Below are 13,589 nucleotides of genomic sequence, written 5' to 3'. Positions count from 1 at the left end.
AGAAGGACAACCGTGACTTCAAGGAAGATTGGGAACTTTTTACAAACTATTAAAAAAAACCCCACAAAATGATTTGGACTCCTTGGCAGGTTTTGAATAAACACCCACAAATTTATTAATAGAATATATGACAGACAAGGTAATGATATGTACAATTTTTAACATGTAGAGAATAATATGTGCAAACAAATCAGAGAGGGGGGCTGTGGAAAGCCCTTGGTGGGGGAGGAGAGGGAAGGGTGGAGGAATAAAAAGGGGGAAAATTAATGTAATGGATTATTTGGACTGACAATTTGTTTTGTTGAATTTTTTTTTTAAGGAAGAAGCTGTGATATCAGGGCTCAAATCCATACTCAGCCATAAGAATGTCTATGAGTTCAGTTGCCTTGTACAGATGGATCCTTACCTTGGTTTCACCCTGCAGACAATGGGTTAGTCAGGGAAGTGACAAAAGAATGCCAGTGATCCTTAATGACTAGGGATGCCTTTGTTAGTGACCTGGAACTCTTGCTCCCCTGCCTTTGGAATGTGGCACTACTCAGAGCTAGTGGGAGGGGCAGGGAAATACTTTATTATACCAAGTCTGGAGAGGAGAGAGAGAGTTCTGAGTCAAGCTGGACTTGATGCATTGGCAGCAGGATTGTGGTGGTAGAAACTGTTGCTCTTGGGGGGGCGGGAATCATATTCAGGATCAGCAATATTGCTGCCTGCTATAGGGACGTGGGTGGCACTGTGGGTTAAACCACAGAGCCTAGGACTTGCCAATCAGAAGGTTGGTGGTTCGAATCCCCGTGACGGGGTGAGCTCCCATTGCTCGGTCCCTGCTCCTGCCAACCTAGCAGTTCAAAAGCATGTCACTGCAAGTAGATAAATAGGTACCGCTCCGGTGGGAAGGTAAACGGCGTTTCTGTGCGCTGCTCTGGTTCGCCAGAAGCGGCTTAGTCATGCTGGCCACATGATCTGGAAGCTGTACGCCAGCTCCCTCGGCCAATAAAGCGAGATGAGCGCCGCAACCCCAGAGTCGGCCACGACTGGACCTAATGGTCAGGGGTCCCTTTACCTATAGGTGTCTCTTGCTTCCAATATTCTCTGCCTGCATATATATAAAACCAATATTACAAGTTGAACATCTAAAACCAATATATAAAACCAATATTACAAGTTGAGCATCTCTTCAGTTGCTCAATGTCATCCAAAAGAAACTAGCACCACTCCAGAGCTGGAATCCAATAACATGTGAGGAAGTCACAAATTCCCCATCCTTGTAATGGTCTATTCTGGTCCTCCCCCCCCCCCCCGTTTATCCCAGCTTCCACTTCCTTCCTCCTTCCTTTGTAGTTTCCTTGCTACAAAATCTTAGACTGCAGTCTCCTTGAGACAGAGACCTGTTCCATCGTATTCTGCACAAATAATAATAAAGCTGAGCTGTGCATACCTGCCCGATTTCAGTTTGAGCAGGGTCCTAGTGTTTGCTCTTCTTCTAACATCAAACCCAGGCACAGCCAGAGATAGATCCGTATGGGTTTGCGGGACAAGGCCGGTATATGAGGCAGGCCCCTAGAATTTTATATCTAGGACAAAGCACTACATATAAGCTGACTTCAAATAAACAGCTTTTGCAATGACTGCTCCTAAGGCAACAGATTAAATATAAAACCCAGCCAGACCTGTATTCTTCCCCTACTAAATTGGTAATCCTAGTCCAGGAAGTGGCAGTGCCTCTGAGCACACACAGAGTACCATATCCCATCTCCATGCATTTAAGATAATTGGGTGAGCTTAGATTCTAAGTGTAGTGTTGGAGGGAAAGAAGCCTTCACCAGAATACTACCTTCCAGATGTTTTGGATGCATCTCCCACCAGCCTCAGCCAGCACAACCACAGCAATCCAAAATAGCTGGAGGGAACCAGGATGGCAGAAACTGGGTTAGAACAGGTTGGACCAGGACCTGGCTCAAATCACCTGCTCAGTGTCAAATCTCAATGGGTGACCTTGGACCTCCTAATCTTACTGAGTTGTCAGGATAATAAAATGGGGGCCCGGGAGCAACAATATTGCACTGTCCTGTGTTCCTTAAAGGAATGGCAGGACGAAACCCAAAACAAACCATTTTAAAGAGGTAGTTTCAACATTGTCAAGAACAGATCCCCATAATAATGTGTTTTAAGCAGACTCAATGCCCATTGAAAAGGCATGACTTCCAAATAACCCTGGAAGCCGCAGCTTTTTAAGGGTAGTTTTGTGAGGAGGAACTGCAGCTCCCAGGATTCTCCTTGCTTTAAATGCGTGTCGACTTGTTCTGACGTTCATGTTTTGCATAACACCGATGCAAGCACCAAACACGCAGCTTTCCGGGTTGGGAAGTGGGTTGGATTGAAATCCACGTTATGTTCCAAATGTTGAGTTTTGGAGCATCAAAATATCCGGAGCCGCATGTAGGCAGCTGCACCATTCTTGCGTGTGCTCATATAGGCTCTGTCACCCCCTCCCTGCATGGTTGAAAAAAACTGGCTTCGCGCACACCGCACACGCTATAATCAGAATAATCGCAGCGTAGCTCTCAGCAAGCGCAACGCGTCCCTCTGCCTTTAACAGCCTGTCTGGGTGTGTCCAACCCGTGCATAATAAGCAGCCTAAGGAGGGCGGGCCCTGCTTGGGCTGCCTTCCAATGGGCTCCAGGTAGGCTGGTCCATCTGGAAGGACAAGAAAGGGGGTGGAGCAGGTGGTTCCTTTTTTCATTTTCTCGGGGAGCGTGAGATGGGGGATTATAGAACTGCCCAGTTCGGGTTCTCTCCCCCCCTCCCCTCTCCCCTTCTTGGTGGGCGTGGCTTAAAGTGACATATGGGGGCATGGTTTGGGTTTTCCGAAGAGCCAATCAGCAGTGAGGAAGGGAGTGGGAGGGGGGCAGCTGGAGGAGAGGGAAAAGTTTGTTTGAGGAAAGTTTTTCTTTATTTTTTTGTTTAAAAAACATTAAAGGGGGAGAAGGCGCGGAAAGAGGTATTGCGTTAAAAGGGGGAAAGCAGAGGTGAATCGAACCAAAACCACCTCCATCTAGCCCCCCATTTTTTTGAGGAGTGGGGAGAGAGGGAAGGGGCTTGCAACCCTATTAAGGCTGCATCCACCGATTCTCCCCCACCCCCTGGAAAAAATGGGCGCAGCGAACTGCGAAGACGAGGACTTAGAATTCAAGCTGATTTTTGGAGAAGAAGAAAAGGAGCATCCAGGAATGGGGGTCCCCTTGGAAGGTGAGATGCGGGTTGTTATGGGGGCTTGTGATGGTTGGCTACAAGGAGGGAGGTGTGGGAATAAATGGGGGGGGGAGAAAATCAAGTTTTTATTGTGCGAGTGTCTGGTGTAGCTGGAAAAAGTCCCCCCTCCTTTTCCTTTTTAGGACAAGCGGGGAGGGAGATGGCACGAATGTTCCCATCTCCCTGCAGGAAGAGTCTGTGTGTTTTTTTGCTCCGAGAGTGAGTAATCGTATCCCTAAAACACGCGGCCCACGCAAATGGTTAATACTATTTGCAATCGTTTTAAAGATGGGTGTTGCGTTTCTGCCCATGCTGGTGAGGAAAGTGCGTGAGTGAATGAGAGAAGAAATCGGTCTCGAGTTTCACACACGCCCCATCATGCTGCTGTGAAAAATTTGGAATCTGAAAACTTTCAGGTTGCACTGAACTCTGCATAGAATGCGGGTTGTTGTTGTTTTTTTTTTGGGGGGGGTTGGAGTTTCTGAGTTATTGGGACCAATAACTGGTTAACCCTTTTAAAATAATAATAATAATACAGAAAATCGTATTGATCAAAAAGAGTTAATGTGTGTGCTGCAATGTGTGGAAGCTGTGAGCTGGAAAATCTTTGGTTCAAATTGTGGTTTAGCTGTGAACACATTGGTTAATCTGAAACAATGATGGGGGCTGCGTGGCCCTCATGATGTTACTGGGTGATTATGGGTGTGTTTTTAAAATTTATTTTTCACCCTCTGTTCACCCTAGGGTCCCTATTTTAAATTTTAAAAACAGCTGATAAAATTTACAACTAGAAAACTAGCACGAGTCCTAAAGATCAGCACCCTAAGTGTCAAAAGACCAGTTTGAAGTGGACTGCAGCTCAGACCACTGGCCTTGCAATGGCTGATGGTAGCTTGAGTCCAGCCATATCTAGAGCAGAACTTGGGTCTCCAGCTGTTTTTGCACTACAACTCCCATCATCCCTAACTAGCAGGACCAGTGGTCAGAGATGGTGGGAATTGTAGTCCAAAAACAGCTGGAGGCCCAAGTTTGGGAAGCACTGAGGGGCACAGGGTCCCCACACCTGGCCCAAGGTGACCTAGGATTTCCAGCCTTGGCCACAGTGCGTTTAATGGTTGCCTACCTTATAGGGTTGTTGTAAGTACCACTGAGCTCCTCTACATTAAGTGCAGTTAAGTCAGTGGTTGTGAACCTGGGGGTCTCCTTCCCTTTGGGGCAACTTTCCCCAGGCCATAGGCAGAGGCAAAAGTGGGTGGAGCGATGAATGCAAATTTCCTCATTATACAGTAGGCTAGTTTCTCCAAGCATACACACCTCTCTCTCTCTCTCTCTCTCTCTCTCTCTCTCTCTCTCCTACATTCAGAAAAGCAAGGGGCATTTATCAGAGTTCAAGGGCATGTTCTAACAGGGCAAAAACTCTCAAAGAGAGTCTGAAGCAGGGCAAGTCAGGAGTGTGGCCTGGGGAGAATCGTGAGGGCCAGGTAGAGGAACTTTGAGGGCCACATTTGGCCCCTAGGCCTAACACCCCTACTCCTATGTTAAGTCCCTCTGGTGAATGTACTCTTCTCCACCTAGTTGGCAAGAACAGGCTTTGCCTCCCCCCCCCCCCCCCGCCAAGTGGGGCATAAACTAGCTTGGTAATAATTGCAGGCAGAAATATATATTTGGCAGAGGGTATCTAGTCACAGGTGGTGCAAAATGCCCAAGAAGAATGAAACGAAACTATAATTCCTTTCTTCTGCCAAGCCCTCTATCAGTTTGAAACGTAGGCTTCTGCACGTTCAAAACGGCATAATAATAGCATCCTAGTGGTAATTCATATGTGCCCACACACAAGAGAGGCTGTAAACAGGTGTTTGTTCACTGTATAGTTAGTGACTGCTTTATTTTCAGTTAAGTCATCTGGATGCTTAACCGCTTGCAGTAGGACATGTTGGAACCAATGTGTTCTTAGGGGCTAGCACCATAGTTGCAAATGTTTCTTCAATTTTCATCATGAATTAAGAGGAATTTTGGTATTTCCCCAAGCTTTCCCCCCTTTTCGATGTCTGAAACTTGTCTCATGCACACAGACACACCCCTGTCAAAACCAAACTTAAACCCCAGTCCCCCAGGATGAACATTCACCCCAGAATAATTTAATTTCTGTTAGCTTGTTGTCGCAGCGTAGGGTAATCCCGGAGCATAGCGGCACCTTTAACCAATTTATTGGGCCAGGAGCTTTTGTCGGCCAAAACCCTCTTTCTCAGATGCTTGAAGTGGTCACGTCAGAAGGAAGAATTCAAAACTCAAAATATCACATTTGCAAATCCAGGCTTTGAATCCTGAAATGGAAAAATGTGGGTTGCGTGACATGCATTTCCACAGGCATATTTGAAAAATGAGAATGGGAGGTGGGGGTGGTGATGGTGGGGGGAAATCCTTCCCCCTTCTTTTATTTTCTTAGAAGAAGTTTGTAACTCCCATCCCCCCCCACCCAATATCTGTCTCAGAAGCTGGTATAGGGGACATTCTTGGCCCTGTAGCCCCCTGAACTTGTGGGGGTGCTTCTGGAAGGGGTTCAGCTGAAAGCGGGCTGGCTGCCCCAAAATATATCCACACCCTGGCTGAGGGCGCTGCTGTGAGGAGGAAGTTGGCAGCCCCCTGTATGAGCCAGCCTCTGAGGCGGAGGTAGGAAACTGGGTTTTTTTTTTCCAGAGAGAAAGGTCAAACTGTCTCTGGGCAGGCGGCGTCTGGTTCAAATGAAATCCAGATGGGGTCTGAGAGGGCCTCGGGATCCCACAGAATCCAGCCCCTCCACACTGGCTCCCATCCAAGGCCTTCAAATCCCGGGTGTAGGGGAGCTGGGGTTGTTGGGGGGGGGCTTTTGAGATGGCGGCAAGTGGGGAAAGAAGGGGGGGGGCAGACACACTTCAAGCCTCCCGCATACGGTTTCAACTAGCTCCCTGCAACAGTGCAATTTTCCTTTTCGTCTTTTGGCCTGCGCCCCGTTTCCTTGGCAACGGGGGTCCCTGCCAGTGGAGCCTGGGGCTTTGGGAAATGGCCCTTTAATTGGGTTCAGATGGCGGCCCCTCCCTGACAGTCTCTCTTATTTTCTCTCTCTCCCCACTTTTCTCCTCCATCCAACTGGATCCTTGTCTCTGGCCCACAAAACAGGGTGGAGGCCCCGAGAAGACTAGGCCAAGTTCAGGAGGAACTTTCTAAGCCCACGTCCCCCCACCCCACAAAAAACTTTTTCAGAAGCTTTTGTCTCAAAAAGGGAGGCGAGCCTTTGGCTTTCTTCCTCCACCTGTCCCTCAACCCAAGGCGGGTGCAAGCTGGGAGGGCAACTCCTGGTGGCAAGATGGGAGCCACTCCACACTTTGGGGCTTTCGCTGCAGAGCAAACCAAAGCCCGTCTTAGCCCAGGATATCCTGCTTCCAACAGAGGACAGCCCGGTGCCTCTGGAAAGCTCCCAAGCACAGCAGCTCACCTTGTTGTTGTTCTAAAAAATCCTAGGCACATGGCATTCAAAGATATACTGCCTCTGTTCATGGGGTTTTTATTTAAGTCGCAAAATGGCAATGCAAAAAATAAAAGATGCAATCTGACCAGGTGGGTTGCAAGCTTCCTTTATGACCCATCGAGAGCAGTATTGTCTGCTGCTGCCTTTGCAAAACTCATGTTTTGGATTACAACTCCCATCAACCCCAGCCAGCACCAAAGGCTCACCGAGCCCAGTGCCCAGTTCTCAGCAGCTGCCAACCAGACACCTATGGGAATTTCCATTGGTGGAGGCAGAACATTGGGATAGAGTGCCTCTGAACCTGCAGGTTCTGTTTCGTTACAATGCAGCAGTCTCAGTTCGAGCTTTGTTTGCCTTTTTGCCTTCCCAGATACAAGTCTATTTGTGTGTGGGTTTGTGTTCTTGACTAGGGACGCGGGTGGCGCTGTGGGTTAAACCACAGAGCCTAGGACTTGCCAATCAGAAGGTCGGTGGTTCGAATCCCCGTGACGGGGTGAGCTCCCGTTGTTCGGTCCCTGCTCCTGCCAACCTATCAGTTCGAAAGCACGTCAAAGTGCAAGTAGATAAATAGGTACCGCTCCGGCGGGAAGGTAAATGGCGTTTCCGTGCGCTGCTCTGGTTCGCCAGAAGCGGCTTAGTCATGCTGGCCACATGACCCGGAAGCTGTACGCCGGCTCCCTCGGCCAATAAAGCGAGATGAGCACCGCAACCCCAGAGTCAGCCACAACTGGACCTAGTGGTCAGGGGTCCCTTTACCTTTACCTTGTGTTCTTGACCTACCACCTTCATTCTTGCCCTGCCTTTCGGTTTTGCCCATTTCCCATAATTCTCTCCCACACAACCACACATGCATTGCCCTGCAAATACCGCACAACATCTTCCAGCCGCATCACCCAGGCAGGAAACAGTTGCAGCTCATTCCCGCTGAATACTGGCAGAAGGTGGAGCAAAGCAGGGTGCTGGGGGGGTGGGTGGGTTGTGTAGTGCAGTCTTCCACCAGCCTGCAGCTCCCATCAGCTCCATTTTTGCAGTTCAGAACACCTAGAAGGCACCAGGTTGGCAACAGCTGGTGTGATGTGACAAGACTGGGTTGGATGGAGAGTTGAGGTGTGAGCCATTTGGGTGCTGTGATCCACTCCCTACTGAGAGAGAAGATGATAGAAAGCATTGGCGGGAGTGGAGAGGTCACAGCCACGCAATCTCTTTAAATCACTTTTGCACCACTTTAAGAGTCATGGAGGAAACTGGGAAGTGTAATTTGTTAAAGGCGCTTTGTTTGTTTATTTGTTACATTCAGATGAGGCTGAGCAGGGTTTTCAACCCTGGCCTTGCAGGTACTAGTCCGGCACTCTTAACCGCTATGCAATCGCTGGTTCTTGAAACTACAGTTCCCAGCACCCGTAGCAAACTCCAATTCCCAGGATGTGAGTGTGGCCAGAGAGAGAAACTTTAAATTAGAAGCAGCTGTCAGTAGAGAAAGGGTTGCAGGGCAGAGAGGAAGAAATCAACTTTCATCTTTCTTTCATTTTCTCCTCTTTATATCTTTATTCAAATTTTTGCTGTGTGCATGTATTTTGTTTTTTCTAGGGGGGGGGGGGAGAGGATACCTCTTCCTTTATTTGACTTGTGGGTAGTCATCCCACCCCCTCCCAGCCAGCTATATTTAATATCAATCCCATGGGGTTTGGGTTCTTTGCTTTCTCTCTCTCTTGACGTATGCAGGATGCCATAGGCGAAAGGAAAGCACACAGTTGGATCCTCCTTCTAGGATTCTCTTTGTTGCTGAAAAACCTCCCTTTTTGCTGCTGCTGGTGGTGGTTCCCCTTTATTGCCCACGCCCTCTCTTGGATTAATTTGACAATCGGGTTGCATATTTGGTGCAATGAATTCAGCTACTGCTAGCTGTGGGGACGCGGGTGGCGCTGTGGGTAAAACCTCAGTGCCTAGGACTTGCTGATCGTATGGTCGGCGGTTCGAATCCCCACGGCGGGGTGAGCTCCCGTCTTTCGGTCCCAGCTCCTGCCCACCTAGCAGTTCAAAAGCACGCCTAAGTGCAAGTAGATAAATAGGTACCGCTTTATAGCGGGAAGGTAAATGGCGTTTCCGTGCACTGTGCTGGTGCTGGCTTGCCAGAGCAGCTTCGTCACGCTGGCCACGTGGCCTGGAAGTGTCTCCGGACAGCGCTGGCCCCCGGCCTCTTAAGTGAGATGGGCGCACAACCCTAGAGTCAGACACGACTGGCCCGTACAGGCAGGGGTACCTTTACCTTTTTAGCTGTGGGGAGGAGGAAGGTAGGAAGATAGCAACTCAGTAAGCTAGTTTATATTGAGTCAAAGCCTTGGTCCGCCTTACACTGACTGGCAGCAGCTCTCCAGTGTTTCAGACTGGGGGGTGTTTCCACCTGTATCTGGAGACCTTTTGCAAGCAAAACATATGCTCTGCCACTGACCTATGACCCTCACAGCTCTCTTATTGCTAGATGTTCTGATCAGCCATCTGTTGGCTCATGGCTTCATTAGGGTGTTCTCAATTCATTCAGATCATTTATACCGGGGGAAACTCCCAATAAAAAATAACTAATCCTTGCCTTTAGGCTTACAATCTAAAAAAAGGGCACAGCATGAAAGGAAAAAGGGAAGGAGAGGGAAGAGGAAAATGCATGTACCCTGGCACTAAATTCTTACCGTTACAAGGCTATTATAATGACCAATTGGTATAGAAATGAGCTGCTCACATGGCTCTTTAAAATTTAACTGTGTTATTCAAATGGAAACTTGCACATATCCCCAAATGCATTTACCGCTTCGTGAAACAGCATGCAAATTGAGGTCCTCTTCAGAGCCATAGAAGCTAGAAAGCTTTTGTTTTTTTTCAAAAAAGATGGTTCACAAGACATCGCATTGGTGCGTAAGACAATCATGGGACTTCATGCAGTTTAGCAAATTGTGTTCCCTTCTTCTAGTAGAAAGAGGTGCTCATATTACTTCCTGTCTGTGATCTGTTGGCCTAAAAGTATATCTGCCACTTTTTGGTAAACTTATGGTAAACCTGCTAGCTTGGTTTTTTTCTATCGCTCTTGGGACAGCTGAGCAGAGAATCACGTACACATTAGATTATCCTCCGTCACCTTCAAGGTCTCCAAATTCCATTGGTCACACCCACATTTAAAGCACTTTGATATCCCTCAAAGAGTCCTAGGAGCTGTAGTTTGCCTCTCTAGAGAGCTACAGCTCCCAGGAATATTTTGGGGGAAACCACATATTTTAAATATACAGTGGTACCTCAGGTTAAGTACTTAATTCGTTCTGGAGGTCCGTACTTAACCTGAAACGGTTCTTAACCTGAAGCACCACTTTAGCTAATGGGGCCTCCTGCTGCTTCTGCGCCGCCGGAGCCCGATTTCTGTTCTCATACTGAAGAAAAGTTCTTAACCTGAAGCACTATTTCTGGGTTAGCGGAGTCTGTAACCTGAAGCGTATGTAACCTGAAGCGTATGTAACCCGACGTACCACTGTATCATTTTCAACCAACATGGTGGTTCTCATCTCTTTCCTTTTCCCCCTCTCTTTTTACAGACCTAGATGCGGACAACCTCCCTGCCTACTGCTCACTTGCTCTGGGAGACCCGCCTCCCTACACCTCTCCCCTGGGAATCCCCTGCCCTCTGCATCTCGGCGGGGGCCGTGCAGGCATGCATTCCCCCCCACCCCGGCCGGCCGACTTGGACGGCGACACCTTTGAGAGCCAGCCCGCCCGGCGCGTCCGCCTCGGAGGCTCCCGTGTGCTGGAATGCCCCAGCATCCAGATCACCACCATTTCGCCAGGCCGGCGGGCCGAGGAAGACGACTGGGACTCCTCGCCTCGTGACTACCTCCTCCTGGAGGCTTTCGGGGGCTACCGCGAGACCACTCCATCTTCCGGCTTCTTCACCCCAAGCCCTGCCAGCAGCGGCAGTGTCTCGCCTTGGAGCTTCTTTTCGGACGACGAGGCCCCCGCCGGGGACGATGTGGAGCGGGAGCTGAATGAGGCAGCGGCCCGCTTTGCCCTCAGCTCCCCCTTGGGTTCTCCCCGGGGCTCCCCCAAGCCGTGGTCGCCCGCTGACGAGTCGTGGCAGCCTTACGGCGCCAGCTATTCCCCGAGCCGGGGCGCAGAGGATGGATGGATGCTCCTGGGCCCACGGCCAGCTTCGCCCTGCGGCAAGCGGCGGTACTCCAGCTCTGAAACGCACTCCTCGGCATCCCCCTGCCTCTCCCGGAGGGGCAGCCTCGGAGAGGAGACCCCAGGGGAGACCGTGGAGGCAGGAGGCGACACGGCACCCTTCAACTGTACTGGAGCCCGGCCGGCCGAAAGCATCCCCCAGAAAGCCCGGAAGACCTCGACCGAGCAGACAGTGGCCCTGACCAGGAAGGAGGAAGGGAGCTGCAATGGGGAGGATGCCAGCGGCACCACGGGGGGCTACGGACTCGGCGTGGGGCGCAAGGAAGGAATGGATTACCTGGCAGTGCCTTCCCCGCTGGCCTGGTCCAAAGCTCGCATTGGAGGTCACAGCCCTGTGTTCAGGTAAACCGAAACTCTAATGCTCTTCAGAGTTTGCATAAATGGTCCCCCTCTTCCTTCCATGCAAGGATGTCGAGAGTTTGGGTTGGAACTGTGGCCTGAGAGAGGGTTTCTAAAAGCGATCATCCAGGTGGCTTGGGACGATTCCCAAGCAAGGCATGATGGGAATATCTGCCTTGTGATGCTTATCTCTAGATCTTGGTAGCTGGAGGTGGATGGCTTTGCGAATGTGGAGTTACAAGTTGGACAAATCCCTAACACACACATATTATTAAACCAGTCTGGGAATTGTAGCTCTTTGAAGGGAGCAGGGATCTCTTAACAGCCTTTAGCAAACTACAGTCCCCAAGATTCTTTGGGATAAGCTGGAGCTGTTTAAAGTGATATAATATTTATTTGTTTGTTTGTTTATTCATTCCCAGCCACTCTGGGTGGCTTCCAACAGGATATTCAAAACACAATAAAAGATCAAACATTAAAAACTTCCCTAAACAGATGTCAGATGCCTTCAGATGTCTTCTAAAAGTCAGATAGTTGTTTATTTCCTTGACATCTGGTGGGAGGGTGTTCCACAGGGTGGGTGCCACTACTGAGAAGACCCTCTGCCTGGTTCCCTGTAACCTCACTTCTCACAGTGAGGGAACCGCCAGAAGGCCCTTGGAGCTGGACCTCAGTGTCTGGGCTGAACGATGGGGTTGGAGACACTCCTTCAGGTATACTGGGCCAAGGGCATTTATGAGCTTTATGAGAGTGCTTTAAATGTATTATGTGGATGGGGCTTTGCTTCTTATCTTCCTCACGTGTAGTTCTTTAGTTCACCTCTGGACTATCCGTAGTTTACAGGCAGGATTGTGGAAATTTAGGTTTGTGCAATTTAAAGTGCTCTGGAGCAGCAAATCCACTTTTTAAAAATGGACTTTTGGCAGGTTCACAGGGATGGGGGAAATGCGCTAAAATGTGTAGTGTGAACAAATGATCAATGAGGAAATGCTGGGCTCCCCCCCCCCCCCAGCAGGAGCTTACTAGAGCTCAGCTCTGGCACCTCTCAGGAGGGCACCATTGTGATTCTAAGAGAACATGGGAGAAGTTTGTGGTGAGCTCTGGCACCTTTTGCCCCCCTAGAAAAATAGCACTGAGGAATTGTATAACCACTGCACAAGCAAATCAAGATGAACCCTCATTGTCATATAACCTGCCCACAAACAAATTAGAAGGAATGCTCAGTAAAGCACAGGCGTCTAGCTTTTTCGTAAGCTTTGCGCAAGCTAATCAGGACGAATGCCCAATTAGCAGGGCATCTGGAGCAGCCCCAGCGATAGCTGATTTTGCTGCCCTCCTAGCGTGGATCCTAGCTATCTCCCTTTAGCATCCAAAGACCTTCACCTGAGCATGCCGTTGTCGGGAACTGCGGATGGGGGTGGAAGCCATGGCTCCCTCCCTCTCCCACCCTTAAGCCAGCCGGTTTGAATTTGCCAGCGCCATTGCCGGCTCTGTGGTTTGGCTGCCAGAGTTTCTGTTGTATAAAAACAACTTGTCAGACCAGACCAGGCAGAAGGGCTGGTGTCTCCAGTTACACATCCCAGACCCCAGCTCTGCATGCGGTGCTGGGGGCGGGCGGGTGGGAGCTGGCGTAAACACACAGTGCCTTGTTCCCTGTTAAGGTAAGCAGCTGGATTGGAAGAATTTCTCCTGCATGGTGGATCCACGTCATGACCTTTGAGTTCGGGGGCAGTGGCACCATCCATTCCCTTCTCCGCCTCGTTTGCAGTTCCAAAGCCCATAGCCAGCAATATCCTGCCAAGCCAAGTCCCCCATTTCTTCAAAGCATCTCTTAAGCCAAGCTTGTGAATGCAATGGGTTAGCCTGTGACAACAACTCCAGGAGAACTAAAATACAGTGGACCTTGCATATTTTGCCTCCTCATTTGCAGAGGTTTCTATAAGGGTGATACCGGCAATTTAGGTCAGCCTTGCAAAAGCTGAGCTGCTGCATTAAAGGGACTAAATTTGCAAGTGCCAAATTGCTGAATCAAAGAGCCCTTGGGTGCGTACACAGTACCAGCTTAAAGTGCAGTTGGTTGTCCTTTTCCCCAGCTGGTTCTGGGGAAAATGCATCAAAGCACACTATTTCATAAGAAAGAACAAGACAGATACAGGAGAGAGATGGATTTTGGCTGACATTCATACACCACTTCCCAAAGTAGCAGTGGGAGGGCACTGGATACAGAGCAAATAGGAGTGTGTAGACAGCTTTTCCCCTTTCTTTTGGGAAGTCTGCT

At 49.4% G+C, this 13,589-nt stretch overlaps 1 protein-coding gene across 1 annotated transcript in view; it reads left to right on the top strand.

Moving 5' to 3' along the window:
- The first annotated feature begins 2,716 nt into the window (after window positions 1-2,716).
- NFATC4 (nuclear factor of activated T cells 4) overlaps window positions 2,717-13,589 on the top strand; it is a 29,038-nt gene continuing 18,165 nt past the window's right edge. The window contains exons 1-2 of the mRNA XM_083706635.1: window positions 2,717-3,246; window positions 10,330-11,314. Coding sequence (XP_083562761.1) covers window positions 3,150-3,246; window positions 10,330-11,314 — 1,082 coding nt within the window. The 5' untranslated portion in view covers window positions 2,717-3,149. The remainder of the gene's footprint in view (window positions 3,247-10,329; window positions 11,315-13,589) is intronic.

This window comes from Podarcis gaigeae (genome assembly GCF_964106915.1).
Source record: "Podarcis gaigeae genome assembly, chromosome: 13".
Taxonomy (NCBI): Eukaryota; Metazoa; Chordata; class Lepidosauria; order Squamata; family Lacertidae; genus Podarcis; species Podarcis gaigeae.
The sequence above is the reverse complement of the archived record's forward strand: the minus strand, read 5'-3'. Positions and strand labels throughout refer to the sequence as shown.